General features: G+C 38.1%; 1 protein-coding gene across 2 annotated transcripts in view; it reads left to right on the top strand.

Moving 5' to 3' along the window:
* PPP3CA (protein phosphatase 3 catalytic subunit alpha) overlaps positions 1 to 14,919 on the top strand; it is a 171,185-nt gene extending 156,266 nt beyond the window's left edge. Inside the window, exons 11-14 of one of the 2 annotated variants that reach the window (XM_066548167.1) lie at positions 3,296 to 3,380; positions 7,190 to 7,287; positions 9,949 to 9,978; positions 13,174 to 14,919. In XM_066548167.1, the coding sequence (XP_066404264.1) occupies positions 3,296 to 3,380; positions 7,190 to 7,287; positions 9,949 to 9,978; positions 13,174 to 13,367 (407 nt within the window). In that variant the 3' untranslated portion in view covers positions 13,368 to 14,919. The remainder of the gene's footprint in view (positions 1 to 3,295; positions 3,381 to 7,189; positions 7,288 to 9,948; positions 9,979 to 13,173) is intronic. The other variant, XM_066548168.1, reaches the window with a different exon arrangement.
* The last annotated feature ends 328 nt before the right edge of the window (positions 14,920 to 15,247 follow it).

Here is a 15,247-nt window from a genome sequence, read left to right on the forward strand (position 1 = left end):
CTGGGCACCAAGAGCTGCACTTGTCTTGCCCTCAAAGAGCTGATTTTAAAATGCAGTACCTTGCACAGTGGTGGCATTTGCATTTGCTGCCTGAGAGCTGCTGGAGCAGTTGGACAAAGGCAGGCGTGCAGCGGGTGGCACAGATGCTCTTGGAGAGGCCAACGTGCCTGTGACAGTAAGCTTCTCTGTGAGAGAACTGGAGCAATCGGATTGACCCTTTTTAACGAAAGAGGCATCATCACACAGGCACAGCCCATATGGCCAGGGTGGGGCTGGTTTTGAGAAGTGATTAGCTTTATCAAAGCGGGAGAAAGTCTGTGTTGGAGAGGTGGTGACACCGCTGCTGGTCTCCTGCCTGCATGTTGATTTCCTGCAAAACCTACTAACAAGGCTTTAAGCTGAAAAGGTTTCTTTTTTTTTTTTCTTTTTCCCCTCTCATTTCAACCTGTTTCTTTCCTTTTGGATGTTCTCTGCTTAATTTGTTTCTTTTCTGTTTTTCAGACTTTACTTAAACATTACACTTCCGTTGATGTTGTCAAATGTTCTGTATTATTTTTTATTTTCATTCTACAAACATCACTGATCTTTTTCTTTTCCCCTCTTTGGAATTCACAAGAAGATCCCATTTATGCACAGAAGAAAGGTATTCAATAAGTTGGAAGGGTCAAGTTTTCTTAATTTTCCTAATGCTTAACTACATAATATATATGAGGATACCAGTGAGAGATTTGGGGTTGACTTTTTTACTCAGCACTGTTTTAAATCTGCTCAATCCTACGTCTCAGAGTATTGTCAGCATTTATACTCTTTTTTTCCTTCTTGTGCTTCTTAACCTGAACATTTAAATTACCTTTTATAATCCTTCATAGCTGGCTTGCAGATTCTGTGTTTTGATACCAATCCAAAATCCAATAGAACTTGTTAAATCACTGAAGTAATATTCAAAGCTTTTATATTACCCCCTAAATAATTTTTACACTTCAACTTTAAATTTCTTTTTTTAGTTCCTTCATTCAAAAAGGGTTTGTTTAGATATTGGAATATCTTCAAGATATTTTCAAGCCTAAATGAGTATGTGGTTCTAAGAAAAGAAGGTAGAATCTTAAGAGAATATCAGGCAATGTTTGCAAGGGCTAAAATTAACCCTTTTACCTATAGCCAGTTCTCAGGTTTTGACCCATTTACTTTCACATCAGTGTGTGCTTAAGTATAGCTCAAGTAATTAATCAGGATTTGCAGTAATAGTGAATTTCAAAATATTAAACTAGACACACTTGGAATGTGAGTTTAAGGTTTATGTATAAACAGTTAAGAAATCCACATACTGTGAGGTTAGTGATATTCAGTCAAAACTGACAGAGCAATTAAACATTGTGAATATCGAGTACATTTGTTAATAAAGCCAGAGAGGATAAATAAAATTATTCGTAATGTTTACTAAGCATATGTCATTTTCACATATTTGTGACACATTAGGAAATTCAGTGGCGACCAAACTCTTTTTTAAGTATGTTTTTTTAGTAACCTTTATGTGTATCAATGAGATACAAAATACTCCCTTTGAGCCGGTTGTGTTTTATGATTAAGGAGGGGGTTTTTCTCTATTCTTATTTTGTATTTAAATGTAGGACATTATATTTCACTTCAGTCATAAATTACAGTTCCAGTTTTCAGTTCTCAAATATCCTACAGTCTTAGTTGCTGTTCAATTTTTTGGATATCCTTATACGATACACCAGAACAGTGTGGACTTGTAATAAGCAAGTAGGGATTGTGCTGCGTAGGGGTAAGAAAGGAAGAAAAATCATGCTCAAGTGTTTTCAGAATAGGAAAGGCTGAAAACCATGTCTTGTCTGTCTTGAGAGTACAGTTCTGTGAGATCATAGTACTGAGGCAGGAAGGTACTACCTTCTGTTCCTGGAGAACCCAGCTGAATTAGTCCTGTTTTATTTAAACTTTTCATTAAGCTGTTTAAAGTATATTACATTAATTCAGTTACAGCTGAATTATAGCTGTTTCTCCCACTCTTTATTGTCTAGAATTAGACATTTATGCCCAAGTGTTCATATCTCTTTTTATCTTTATATGTTTTAATATTTGCTCTATATTTTTATCTTTATGTGTGGGAGATTTGAAAGCCATCATTCTGAGTATCTTTTAAGGAGAAAGCTAACTTTATTCCACCCAAAACCAGGACAATATCCTGATATATCATAGCAGGTCCCACATTTTCCAGTACACCATCACCTTTCATGTTTTTGGCAGATAAACACACAGATATCATTCCTCTTAGTCTGTGGGCTATCCCTTTAAAAAGTCCATTGAGTTCATGAATTCCGTGACATTGAGCTCCTGTCACACAGTTTTTCAGGGCAGGAAAGATGATGTGTGGTGTTGGGAGGTGTTGGATTGTTGCACACTGAAGCCAGTTCTGATTCCGCCGCTACTTGTCTGGTTTCATCCAAGCATATTCTTCACTAATGTTGTCCTCCTCATTTTTACCCCTTTCTGCTGATTTAGCTTCCCTGATGGGCTCTACAAAATAGATCAATTTGTTAGAATTTGAAAACAGAAATTTTCATTTTTGCCCTTGAATTCTGGAGTAACAGAGAAGGAAGCATTGCAGTGATGTGTAGTGGTGTCTGAACAGGCAGGAGTTGTCAGGCAGCATCCACACAAGTCAAGGTTGGCTGTCCTTCAGAAACCTTTAGGAGAAATCTTCATGATGTAGATGTATGTGGTTCTGATTGTGATTAATTAATGAAACTGGCTTTCTGAGTGTAACAGAACATTTTCTTGGGGATGTGGGGGATCCTTTGTAATAAGTCCTGTTTGCTTTTTTCCATTCAGGTGGTTCCCTCTTGCATGTACAGATTTTGATGATACACAAGTAACAAGTACACCTGAAACTCAGCCAAACTGTAGTCTGTTGCACTATACCTTTTTTAAAAGGCAGAGTATTGCATGAGTTTACAAATTTCAAAGCAATTGTAATTTTGAGCAGTCCATAGAAGTGATTAGAAGGAATTTGCTCTGTAGAACTCTCTTTGCCACTGCCAGCAAACACAACCCCTGCCATCTCATGCTCGTTTCTAGTTCTCTGCCCTTAGGCTTTATTATCTTTAAATAATTTTTAACTAGGAATGAGAAAAAGTGTTTTCAGTTTCGATTGCAAATGTGGCTTAGTTTGGCAAACTGTAGCATTAATATGATGTTTCTTGTATTTAGTATTGAAAGTATTTAGTGATAAATTATTTACAAATCCCTATAACGGTTTTTAATGTCTTTTCCATAGGTGCAACAGCTGCTGCTCGAAAGGAGGTTATAAGGAACAAGATACGAGCAATAGGAAAAATGGCTAGAGTTTTCTCAGTGTTGAGGTAAGGCTTTATGCTGGGTTAGTTTTTTTTAGTATTGAATGATATCTTTCAGTGGTTACTTAGAGCACTCAACAGTTAATCAAACAGCAAATATGCTATTTTAGTATACCACCCAACTGAGTTCTACCGCAGCCTTTTAGAGATTGTTTTATTTATACAATGGTGCTATTTATTTTGGCTCTGAATAGTCTTCTTCAGGGCTTTTGCTGAATATGAAACAAACAAAAGACATCAGCAAAAAAAGATCCAATTACCATTTTTAAAAACTTTTACTGACCAGGTGTACTAATTAACTTCTAGCCCCTGTGAGGCAAACGTTAAATGTGGGGAAAGGGTATGTTATACATCACCTCTCATTAAAAAGAAGTCAGCTGTCACACTTTGTCACCCACAGATGTTGCTACAGCCACGAGTAATGATGACTAAAGATGAAAGCATTAGGGTCATTTACCTAGAAATCCAGGAAATGGTTGTGCAGGCAACAGCGACTTGCTCCTTTGGGCTGCACTCCCCCAAACACATGAACATGAGTAACTAATTGCTACCCAATGTTTAGAGCTCTCCATTTGATGTCTCTGAGCAGAAGAGAAAACATGCTGTACTGTGCTGAAGTCTAAATATAGAAAATACAGTTCTCCCTCCCTTTCAGCGAGTGATTTTTTCCTCAGGAAGCTGTGTGTTGGTCTGCTGGAGTCAGTTGATGGGGTTATGCTTAGTAAAAAAATCATGGAAGTTCTAAAACATTTACTGTTATGATTTCATGATTGATGTAAGAAGAATAAATAAAATAGTTACTTGAAGAATCCACTATTTAATTTCAGTGGAAACGTCCGACTTGCTTGCTTTGGATGCAGCATGCCAGCAGTGGGCAGGTTCTCTGCAGGGCTTTGCATGGGCACAGCAGTTCACCCACGCCTTGCAGATTGCAGCAGCATAGCTTTAAATAGCAAACTGAGATGGAGGGCCTTGTACCTGGGGATCCCAGAGTATTACAACTGACTTACTGATGATGCATGAGCTACTTCAAAGTGGTGCCCATAATAAAAAGAAAACAGGTTGGCATCATGCCATTTCCTTAAACAAGATGGGGGAGCAATCAAATGTTTCCACCTGCTTCTCTGTACCAAGTCTGGCAGAGAGCCTGGAGGTGGCTGCTACCACCTTCATAAAACAGCACAACTATTTTCCTCTAATGATAGTTGAGCAAATAAAGTTTGGGAAACTTGGCTTTCTCCCATAAACTTGAACCACAGCTTCTGGATTGCCTGTATTCTGTTGTGAACCACCTTTTAAAATATAGGATTAGTTCACAAGAGTTGTGAACTTTAATAAGCAGAAGGATCTGAAGTTGCATGATCAGCTGATATATTTGAAGTTGTACAACTTACAGATGATTGACATCAGCCATGTGTCAGACTTCTTCAAAGGGATCTGTAGGGCAGAAGCTTTTCAATGGTTTCAAGGATGGAAGAGGGATACAGAATAATTCCTGCCTATGCTCTCTCTACAATGATACACTTAAGTCCCACACCTTAAGTCTACCCCAGCCAAAACCACCACAGCCTTTTACCGCTCTTGATTATTGATGGCCTTGAAAGCTTTGCAGGAAAGAATGAAGATGAAGAGTGATTTGTTCTCCCTTAGCTTTAACCAGCAAATACAGCACATCCTCACTGTGATCCAAGGCATAGTCAGCAAATAAACAGGACCTGCAATGCATGGTTTTGGTGACAAGTCTTCCAGGGGGATGAGTGACATTTCATCCCAGCCACCACTGGGATGCCTGTTATCTTTGTTTCTGAGAAAGGCTGATTCCCCTCAGCTAGGTGGCAGGCTGCTGGGCAGTAAAAATTTCACAAGGTAATCTTGCAAATACTATTCCTGTAGAAAAGCCTGGGATATTTTTTCTGTCTTGTCAGCATAATCCATGTAAGACACAAGTGTCAGGTAATTGTGTGTAACCCTAGGAAGAAATCAGCAGCGCCACCATCTATCATCTGTCTATATACCAACCTGCTCTGGAAATCTTTGAAGTTCCTGTTTGAGTCATTGTGTTTTATGAAATTTATTTCACTATTTCTTAAAATCTTTCTGAAAGATTAGCACCTAATCTGACCATCTGTAAAGAATTTAGTCATCTCTTCTTTGGGCTGGAGTGGTCCCTTTCCTCAAGGATGTAACTTGAATGTAAAGCTGAAATAATTTCAGCCATTTTAGTGTAAAAAATTAGGTATCAAAATAGTGTTGTATTGAGTTTCAAATGTTATAAATGAGCTTTGGTGAAAATAGGTATTGTAGAAGGATTGGCTTTAGCTAAATGGAAGACTTCATGGTTCCTTGTCATTGACTCACTCCAACTTTGTTTCTCAACTCTGACTTTTCTTTTGGTGTATTTAGACTGGAGAGAGGTAAATAAAGTACTTAATCAGTCTATTATCCTTTTTTTTAAAAATAAAAATAAATGACATCAAATAGAAATGAAGGAATACTGAAGGCTAAAACATCATGATATTTGTGACACACATCTTTCTTGTACACATTCAGTTTAAAGATAATAAAAATACAGTAAATAAACTTAACCCATGAGGGTAAAGCTAAAAGTGCCATTGAGGTTTAATTAAAAAAAAAAAATATATAGGTAATGTACTGAATAATTGAGAGAAAGCAAAAGCTTTGCTGTGTAACTGTTGATGATAAAAATACTCTGTTAATTCTGAAAATATTTTGCTCTTGCATTAGTTTTAATTGCTTGGGAAACTTGCAAACAAAATGGTCACAATTTGATTTTGACTATTACATAATGAAAAGTGAGTGCAAGCAGAATTATTTTCAAACTAAAAATAGAACTGGAAGAGTATATGTAGTAGGTAAACAAGAGTTGTTTCATATACGTGAATCATTCAGGGCATGTAGGTCCAAAGAAAATTGTAAGTAGTAGAATTGCTGAGAGACAGTTTTTATAGACAAAACCACATTATCCTCAAGTGAATGTGGAACTAAATTCTGTCTTTGTATTTGCTTCCTCCAGCTTAATGTCATTATATACTTCAAAGTAAAGCACTTCAAAATAGGTTTCTCTTAAGGAATTGGGGTCAGTTTTGCTGCTGAGAAAGTATGTCATCATAGGCAGCATCACAGTCCTTGTAGAAAGCTGTACTTAAAGGCTTCTCTGGATAGAGCTGTTGTATTCCTCTAGCCATATATTTAAAAACTCTATGTATTTGGAGACCAGCAAAGCATATTTCAGTTTCATAAAATAATTTTGTTTAATCCATATTATTTTTAGCATACAAAAGTATTAAGGACATTACTAGCAAGGATGGAAGTGCTTATTAATTTTAATGAGCTTTTAGCTGCCTTTCTTTAAGTGGCTGGTGGTCATCAATAAATAATGCACCTGCCTGCTAGTGCAGACAAGAGCAAACTAACAGTTTAAGTTGCTTTTGGACCACACAGTGTAAAATGCCTAAATGCATTGTTAGCAATAGCTGGTCCTTCTGGTCCTTCTCCTGTCATATTTGAGTTGACAGATGTATTGTTCCATAGGCACAGGTTATAGTGTTAACTGCAGTAGGAGTTGCATATGGTGTGATGCAAAGGTTTAACAAATGTACACAGCAGTGAAGGGGACTTCACTGGTGCTGATGTCATCACCAAATCCAGTCTATCTTAGCAAGGAGATTGGAGATGACAAAATCATTGCAGGGCATGTGTAGCTTAAGATGTCTAAAACATATCTCGTGTTTTTAGCAAAGACATTTACTTACTTTTGGTGGGTTTATTTTTCATTTCTTCTTTAACCTTTGCAGAGAAGAGAGTGAGAGTGTGCTGACGCTGAAAGGTTTGACTCCGACAGGAATGCTGCCCAGTGGTGTGCTCTCCGGAGGAAAACAAACACTGCAAAGCGGTAAGCCTGTTTGCCCGTGTGTCTTGTCCTGTGTACAAAAAAACAATTGGTTTTCAACTGCAGAACCTAAGAAAAGTAACCACAGCTGTCTCAGGAAAAAAAACCATAAAGGGTAGAATAAAACCAGGCAGTTTGTTGTGCTGGAGCATTTGTGAGCAGTTTATGGGAGGCCACATCTCAAGACTTACTACTTAGCATCAATTTTTAGAGAAAAGGGGGGAGGCCCTGAAAATCAACAGTTCAGAATGATAGCTCAGGATTGTATGTTAAGTGCACTCTTTCCACAGTTCAGAGCATCTTTTGGGTTTTTTTTTTAAAGAGCAGCTCTTGATACGTGGAGTACTGAAGGTTCGACTTAGCTAATGACACTCAAACTCTTATTTTATCTGATTTGTTCTTCCTCATAGAGAGCCACCAGTGGAAAATAGGTCTAGAATTAGATTTTCTCTCCTAGAAATTCTAGGCGACAACACGAGAACAATTCCACTCTGATTTAAGTGAAGGGAGGCTCTTACAAACACAGTGTTTGCCTTGTACACAAACACAATACAGATTGTCAGTTTTATACCAAGTGCTTCTTGTTACAGGAAATTGGTAAGTCTGTGGTAGGACTGCCTTTGTTTCCTTATGGAATAAGGAGTGCAAAGTGTTTAATTTATTACTGGAAGCTCTCCTTTTTTTCCCTGTGTGTATTGCTGTAGAGTGTATTGCAGGCACACATAAAGGTCTCTCAATTATAGAGGTTCTATTGGCAGTAGATGTAAGAAATAGAAATGCTTTATAACCTTGACACAGTCTCAGCCTCTTGTTTTCCTGTTTCCTTCCTGGAGCATTCTTTCTCTGTATTTTTCCCTTTACTGTCTCTTTAATCTAGAAGATTCAGGTATACGGTGGTAAACCTCCTTTTCCACTTTTTTCCCTTCTCTTGTTTCTTGTTGATGACTTGTATGTGATGGACATAGTAACGTTCTGCTTTGGAAATGCTGCAATATGATTTCACAGGAGGCCTTTCTTAATGGGTTTGTGGTCTTCACCTAGGTTTTTCTCCACATAGTTGCTTTACATTTGTCAGAAAATTTGGTCCAAGGAAACTGCTATTGTTGCCCTGGCAAAATGTTAGGAATTGAAATAAATTTGAGAAAATTGCCAAATGTTCTTGTTACAAAAGCTAAAAGAAAATCTCCTCATACTGCAGTATTCTGGCTCAGTAAAACATTACTATATACAAGCTTCTGCATTAGTTAACACACAGTACCCCATTCACCAAATACTCTGAAGTTCATATAGTTTCTGTTAAGCACACATATTGCCATATGTATTAACAGAAAATATGAGTAGTATGTTCTGTTGTGGAAGTATACATTTTAGTCTTCATTTTTTCTAATGTGTCAGTGCTGGTTTGGATCTTGTTATTCATTTTAATTTTTCATCCTAGTTATCATGATTCCTCTTTTTTTAAGTTTGCGTTGGTTTTGTTCCTTGTTTTTTAGCCATCTCTCTTGCTCTGCTGCTTGAGAGGCATAGGCTTACCTTGGTGCATGAGGGTTAAATCCTCTCACTTCCCCATGCAGCAAGATAATAGTATAGATATTTTAGAATATATCTTAATCCATATTTGACATCCTAACTTAAAAAAAAATACACGTTTGGGTTTTACGTAGGGGAAAACAAGACAAAAAAGAAGAGATGACTTCCTAAAAACTTGATTTCTTGAACTATTCTCTAAACCAGAGAAATTCTTGAAAATCAAAATTTCTTTTAAAATATTTGAGATATTGGATTGCATTTAATGATTTGCATCAGCTTCTAAATCTCTGACTGTAAAAAAAATGCATACCAAAGCTGATGGGTAAAACTCAAATGAAAGTATATGTTTAAGAACCATTAATGGTTTCATAATAGCGATAACATGGTATTCATAACATCGCAGCAATCTCCCAGTTACAAGCTCTGCTCTCTCTGACCAGGCTTTGCAACTTTGGAGGTCCAACAGTCAATCTTACATCTGCATCCATTGATTTAAATAAAATATTAGCAAAATGTTTTTCAGGGACTGTGTTGACAAAAATAAAGTTTACAGATGGAGCAGACTGGGCAAGGTTACAGGCAAAGGCCAAGCTTTCTGAGGATCCCATGCTGTGGGGATGTTTCTTTTAGTCAGGAGAGGGAAAATAATTTTGTTAAGTTGTATATGGAATTCCTTTGTCTTGTACTGGCACCAGTACTTTTCAGGCTGATGTTGTAAGTTGTATGAATTTTGTGCAATGGCTTTATGCCATTTTTTGTTCTCTTTTGACAGGGCAAGTCAAACTGCTCTTACTGAGAGCTGGGACAATTATATAATGACCTTTTCAGGTCAGATGTGCAATATGGAAGACATTTACATTTTGTAGTTCTTTTGAGTCAAAAGAAAACTTGTTAAATGTGTCTTTAAAAACTTTTAGTTTGTGAAACTTCTGCTTTAAAACAAACTCTAGCTTAATTCAATCTGCAAATTATTGTTTTTGTCTAAACATTTCTCTGTGTGTCTGTTTTGCCAAAATCCAGCACTTACAGTAACATTAGTGTTGTAGCTCCTTTGCTATTCACTGACTTGTTCTTAGAGTTGAATCCTCTGCTCATTTTTTCTCATTCGTTTTGCTACCCCTTTCTTCTCTTCAGCTACTGTTGAGGCTATTGAGGCTGATGAAGGTAAATTGGCCAGTCCCCTTTCTGTTGGTGCCACAACAGATAAGGGCTCTGCTGGGTGTATTCATTTTGCTGTAGCTTGTACAGATTGTGTGGGTGTTGGGCTAACAATTGTGGCTCGATATTAACCAAAATGTAATTGCTTTAAAGGGGAAAGTGTTCTTTTGGTTTTTCTTTCTGTTGCTGCTGTTGAGGTTTTTCTCTTTCTGTAAGTTACAAACACGTTGGAATTGCTGTATGTTGAATTAAGCACTGAGTAATGCCACAGGAGGAGATCAGGGAACTCAGATTTCACGGGACATAACTTGGCAGCAGCTCATAAATGCTTTGTGACACATAGCTCAAAAGCTGTGCACTGGAGGCTGGCTCAAACTATCCTCAGCAATTTCTGGTCAAAGAAAACACATAGCTTTTTATATATTCTCTCTTTTTGTTGTTGTTTCTTTTCCACTTTTTCTTTATTTATGCTTCAGTTTGTTTCCTTTCTTTTAGGTCACTAATGAAAAAATTTTATTGGTCTTTTGTTATAGTACAGCATGTTTCTGTTTCCCTTTAAAAGTAAAACAACACAAGACATTTGTCTGCAAGATGTCTGCTTCTTTTGGTAGTGGCAGTTTACACACTGGATATTTACGTTAGAGCAACCATTAACACGGGCACCATTTTAGCTGCATATAAAGTGACTGGCTGCCTTAGAAGATTTCTGAATGCTCAGTATTGAAAACTGGTGCTTTGTTGACAGACCTCTAATTTAACCCTTAACAATTTTGAACACTTCAAGTAAAAGCTAAGTAACCATGTATTGCAATGTAGATGTACAATATTTGTTCAGTATTACAAAGTTTTGGAAGAAGAATTTTCAGAATTCCCCTTTAAAACAAAATTCTTCAGTTGTATTTTGTTCTTGCCCCTCTCAAATTTTCTGTGGGTCTTTTTTTTTAACTAATTAAAAAAAAAAATCTGGTGATTGTTGTCCTTCGGTAAGATGTGCCATTTCGGCCAGTTGAATTTGTTTTTGAATTTTTTAAAGCAGTGATTAAAATTACAGAACAAACATGTAAGAGAAAATACAACTGCTTTCTAAATAGCAGTGAGTAAGCTGCTATTTATGTTGGAATTATCTATTCCTATCGGCAATCTCTAATCTGCAGTGTGCATTCTTGTTGACAGTTTGGCTGTTTTCTGTGATTTTCTGTGACTATGTGTTGTGTTTTAGTAGACTCTCAATGTAACCTGCTAATATTCGTTGTCTGACCAGCAACTACAGCAGAGCACCTTCCTTAGTGTTACAGACAATAATGTGGCTACTGGAAATACAATCCCTTAATGTGCCCCCATGCCAGCAACATGCACCCCTCAAGTTCATTCTTGATTTGCCATCCTTGCTAGTTAGCCACTGTCACCATAGTCACAACTACTGCTCCACACAGGTGAAGCTTCTGATGGAGGAGAAGTTTCACCAGTTCTCCTTCAGGGCCCAGTAACACCAACTGGGCTGTGCTGCTGGCAAGCTCCAGGACATGGCAACTGCTTCAGCTTCAATGTAGCCATCCATTAAACTATTGCTCTAAGGGATTGGCATGGGTGCTTGTTAGGCATCTTCATTTTGTGGTAGAAGGTAAATTAAAAAAAAAAAACCAACCCAAAAGGCAAACCTTACGAAAACTTACTGTACAACCTGTTCTGTTTTCACTGCTCCGTCCCTGCTCACTTGACTAATCACCATTATGTTGTTGTTTTTCTGAGTTGAAGTATAATACATGTTAAAAACCATGCACTTCACAAAGTTCCAATGAAACATTTGTGAAACTGGCTAAACAACTAAATCCTCAGGCAAACAGGATCTATCATTTTTCACAGGAAAGGTTGGCACAACCAGCATGAAAAAATGCCTTTTCTTGCTCCCCACTAAATACAAGGAGTGGTAGCTTGGTACCAGGGATGTTCTGGTATTGTATCCCCTGATGTATCAGGGGTTTTGGATGTGTTAGGCTTTTTTTTTTAACAGAAGTTACCAGCTTGTCCAGAATCGGGACTCAACATAGGAAGGAGAGTATTTGGGGGTAAAGGAGAAGAGAAAAGGGGAGAAGGAATACTGAATTGGTTCCCTGAAACTCCCCTACCATTTTCTCCCTAGGGAGTTTGCAGTTTCCTGGTACTAAAGCACCATTTCTGCTCTGTGGCATATTATAATAAAGGCCTAGCAGAAATTCCAGTTCTGGAAGTGGAGTGCACTGATTTGGTACAGATAAGAGAAAAAAGACAAAGAAGGCTGATCTACGGGGCTGAGACCTGCTGTTTGCCTACAGTGCTTTTTTTCTCTTTTGCTTTAAATCTAAAGATCTGCAACACTTCAATTAGAGAGAGAATAAAATAAAAATCGCAGTCTGTGAGTACATTCCTCAGCCTGTGGCTTCCTTCTGAGGTTGGTATGGCCTCACCAATGTTGCTGCTAAAGGGCAGATCATAAATCCTCAGTTGGAACTTTGGTCCTTTGTCAGTGCATTTCCTGAGCTAAACTGTATAGCTGTCCAAAATGACAATATCCCTGATCCGTGTTGCACAGTGCTCCTGCCATTTGACTCAAGCTGCTTTCCAGAAGTCCAGGGTTGTATCAGGGAGGATAATTGCCCCAGGCAATCAACAAGCAGCTCACCTGTGTTGAGAGCAGAAGGCAACTTGTTGTAGGGTCACCCCAGATCTTCCCTAGCTTTCATGTGTATCCCACAAAGTGGCCTCACCATGTCATCACCATCTGGAAGCAGCCAGCACTTTTTGCATGATCTTTGGCAGTCAGGTGGGAATTTTGCCTGATGAAGAGCACTAGGGCAAGGCACGGTGTCCGTAAGGCTGTAAGTGGTGACAGCAAGAGCCAACTCACCAGCTCACGGCTGTGCCCTCAGCATGGTTCCAAAGTGCAAACCGTAGTTTCATGTCAGCGTCTTGGTGTTCTAAGCAGAGCCCCAGTGGACGACAAAATACTGGAAGTTGATTGTGTTGAAAACAATAGTTGTGTTGGAAGGGACGGTGGTGGTGAGCCCCAGCTCTTTCTGAGCATGGTAAGGAGGTGGTGGTGGTGTCAGATCTTCTCGTTGCTGCCTTCCCAAAGAAGGACTCCTGCACTTGTTGCTAAACTGGGGGAAAAACTGCTGAGAGTTTTAACTTGCTAATTTTATTTTTCAATAATCCTTTATTTAGCTATCAAAGGATTTTCACCCCAGCATAAGATCACTAGCTTCGAAGAGGCCAAAGGCTTAGATCGAATTAATGAGCGAATGCCTCCGCGCAGAGACGTGCCATCCGATGCCAACCTTAACTCCATCAACAAGGCAATCTCCACAGAGACTAATGGCACGGACAGCAACGGCAGTAATAGCAGCAATATCCAGTGACCACTGTCTGGGAGGGGGGGTGAGCTGCAGGGCGCGATGGGGTTGCTGCACGTCAGCACTGGGGTGTTCTTGCCTCTGATAATAGCTTGTTTGCTCTGGGGGCCAGGTGTTGGATTCAGTTTACAAAAATCATCAACAAAGAGATCGTCAACTTTAATTTGGTGGGAGGGCGGGTGGGGGAGACACACCTCCTTTGGATATGCCTTTAAATGCTTGTAGAAAAATGAAAGCTCATGCTGGTATATATTGCAAAGTTAGGGGAATGAACATGTTTTCCTACTACATTGGGAACGTCTAGCTATGTTACTGAAAGGCCTTTTATTATGTTACTGGACATGAAAACTTTGTTTAATTTCTTACTAACTATTGTACGTTTACAGTTGCAACACTCAACATCTACAACATCGAAACATTTTTAACAAAATGTACAAACTAAATAAGGACTATTTATTGATAATGTTTTGCTACTCTTGTCAGACAATGGCTATGAAATAAATTAGGCACTCTTTAAAAATATAGAGAAAAAAGAAAAAAAAAAAGTTGGAAATTTGTTTAAAATGCCAAAAAAAAGAGAGAGAGAGAGAGAGTGAGAGAGAGCGAGCGAGAGCGACAGTTTAATTTTGTACAGATTATGCTTACCTCAGGTTTCTTTAGTGTGCTTCAATGCCCTTCTTTAAATATAACACTTACCTTACTAATTTGGCGGCAATTATCTTTTTCTTTGTTAAAAAAAAGACTGGAATAATAACATTTATCTTTTTTTGCTGTTTATATTTAGGGGGGTTTGGTTTGGGAGGTTTTCTGGGGTTTTTTTGGTAAAACAAGTCTTGGTTGTGGCTTGCTAAATTTAAATATGAGTGGTGCATTTTTAAGTATAGTGAACAAGACACCATATTAAGTGCAGTGAAAAGCATCTATATTCTGTAAAAATCTGCCTATGCATGTTTTTTAAGAAAAAATGGCTGTATAGGCCTGTATGGGACTGTAATGCGCTTAGTGGTCTGACTTATACTGGAAATGTATGTATACTGGCGTACTTTATATTCTCTAAAAAGAAAATGCTTAATGCCTTTGAAATTTTGTAATCAAAAAAAGCTTTGAAAAATCTAAGGGGGGAGAGTATTCTTAAAGTTTTTAACATAAGCTTGTCAGTGCACATATAGATGGGTAGCATGTTTAGCAAACCTTGTGAAATTTAAATAAGTTTGTAGTTACATGTGAAATTCTAAATGCATGATAACTGTTAATGTCATAATGGTTTAGTCATTTTGTTCTGTTTTGTCATGTGCCACAAAATGTGTAATTTTTTCACTTTTTTCCCTTTGTATATCAGTTACGGGTTTCAACTGGTTCATTCTAAAAAAGAAAAGGAAACAAAACAAACAGTCCATTGATATTTTTTAACAATTGTATAAGTGCCCAAGTAATTCACTACAGCCTACAGCCTTGCCTTTGTAATTTGACTTCGAAATGTTGGCAATCAAAGCATGCACTTGTAACAATGAAAGAAGCATTTTATATTACTACTCAATAAAAATGTGCATGAACTTAAGCATCCTGCCCTTTCTTGCTGTCTCAGTGGCAGAAGCGTGCAGGCACCTCATGCGTGTGCTTCTTGTTGTCTTTTGCTGTGGACAGGAGAGGACCGCTGGTGTAAGAGATGAGTGACTTGTTTCAAGATTCAAGGTCAGTTCTTTACCAAGAAATAAACCCATGTGTTACCCAGCTACTGACTTCTGTCAGTTCTTCAGTTCTGCAGACTTCCCCCAAGGTCTGGTTCGAACGTTGGGTTTTCACTAAAATGAATGGGATGTAACCCACAAGTAGAGTGCACAAGTTAAAAAAAGCCCTCTGTTTTCCCCTTATCTGGAGTGGTTAAA

The sequence above is a fragment of the Molothrus aeneus genome, chromosome 4 (genome assembly GCF_037042795.1).
Source record: "Molothrus aeneus isolate 106 chromosome 4, BPBGC_Maene_1.0, whole genome shotgun sequence".
NCBI classification, from domain to species: Eukaryota; Metazoa; Chordata; class Aves; order Passeriformes; family Icteridae; genus Molothrus; species Molothrus aeneus.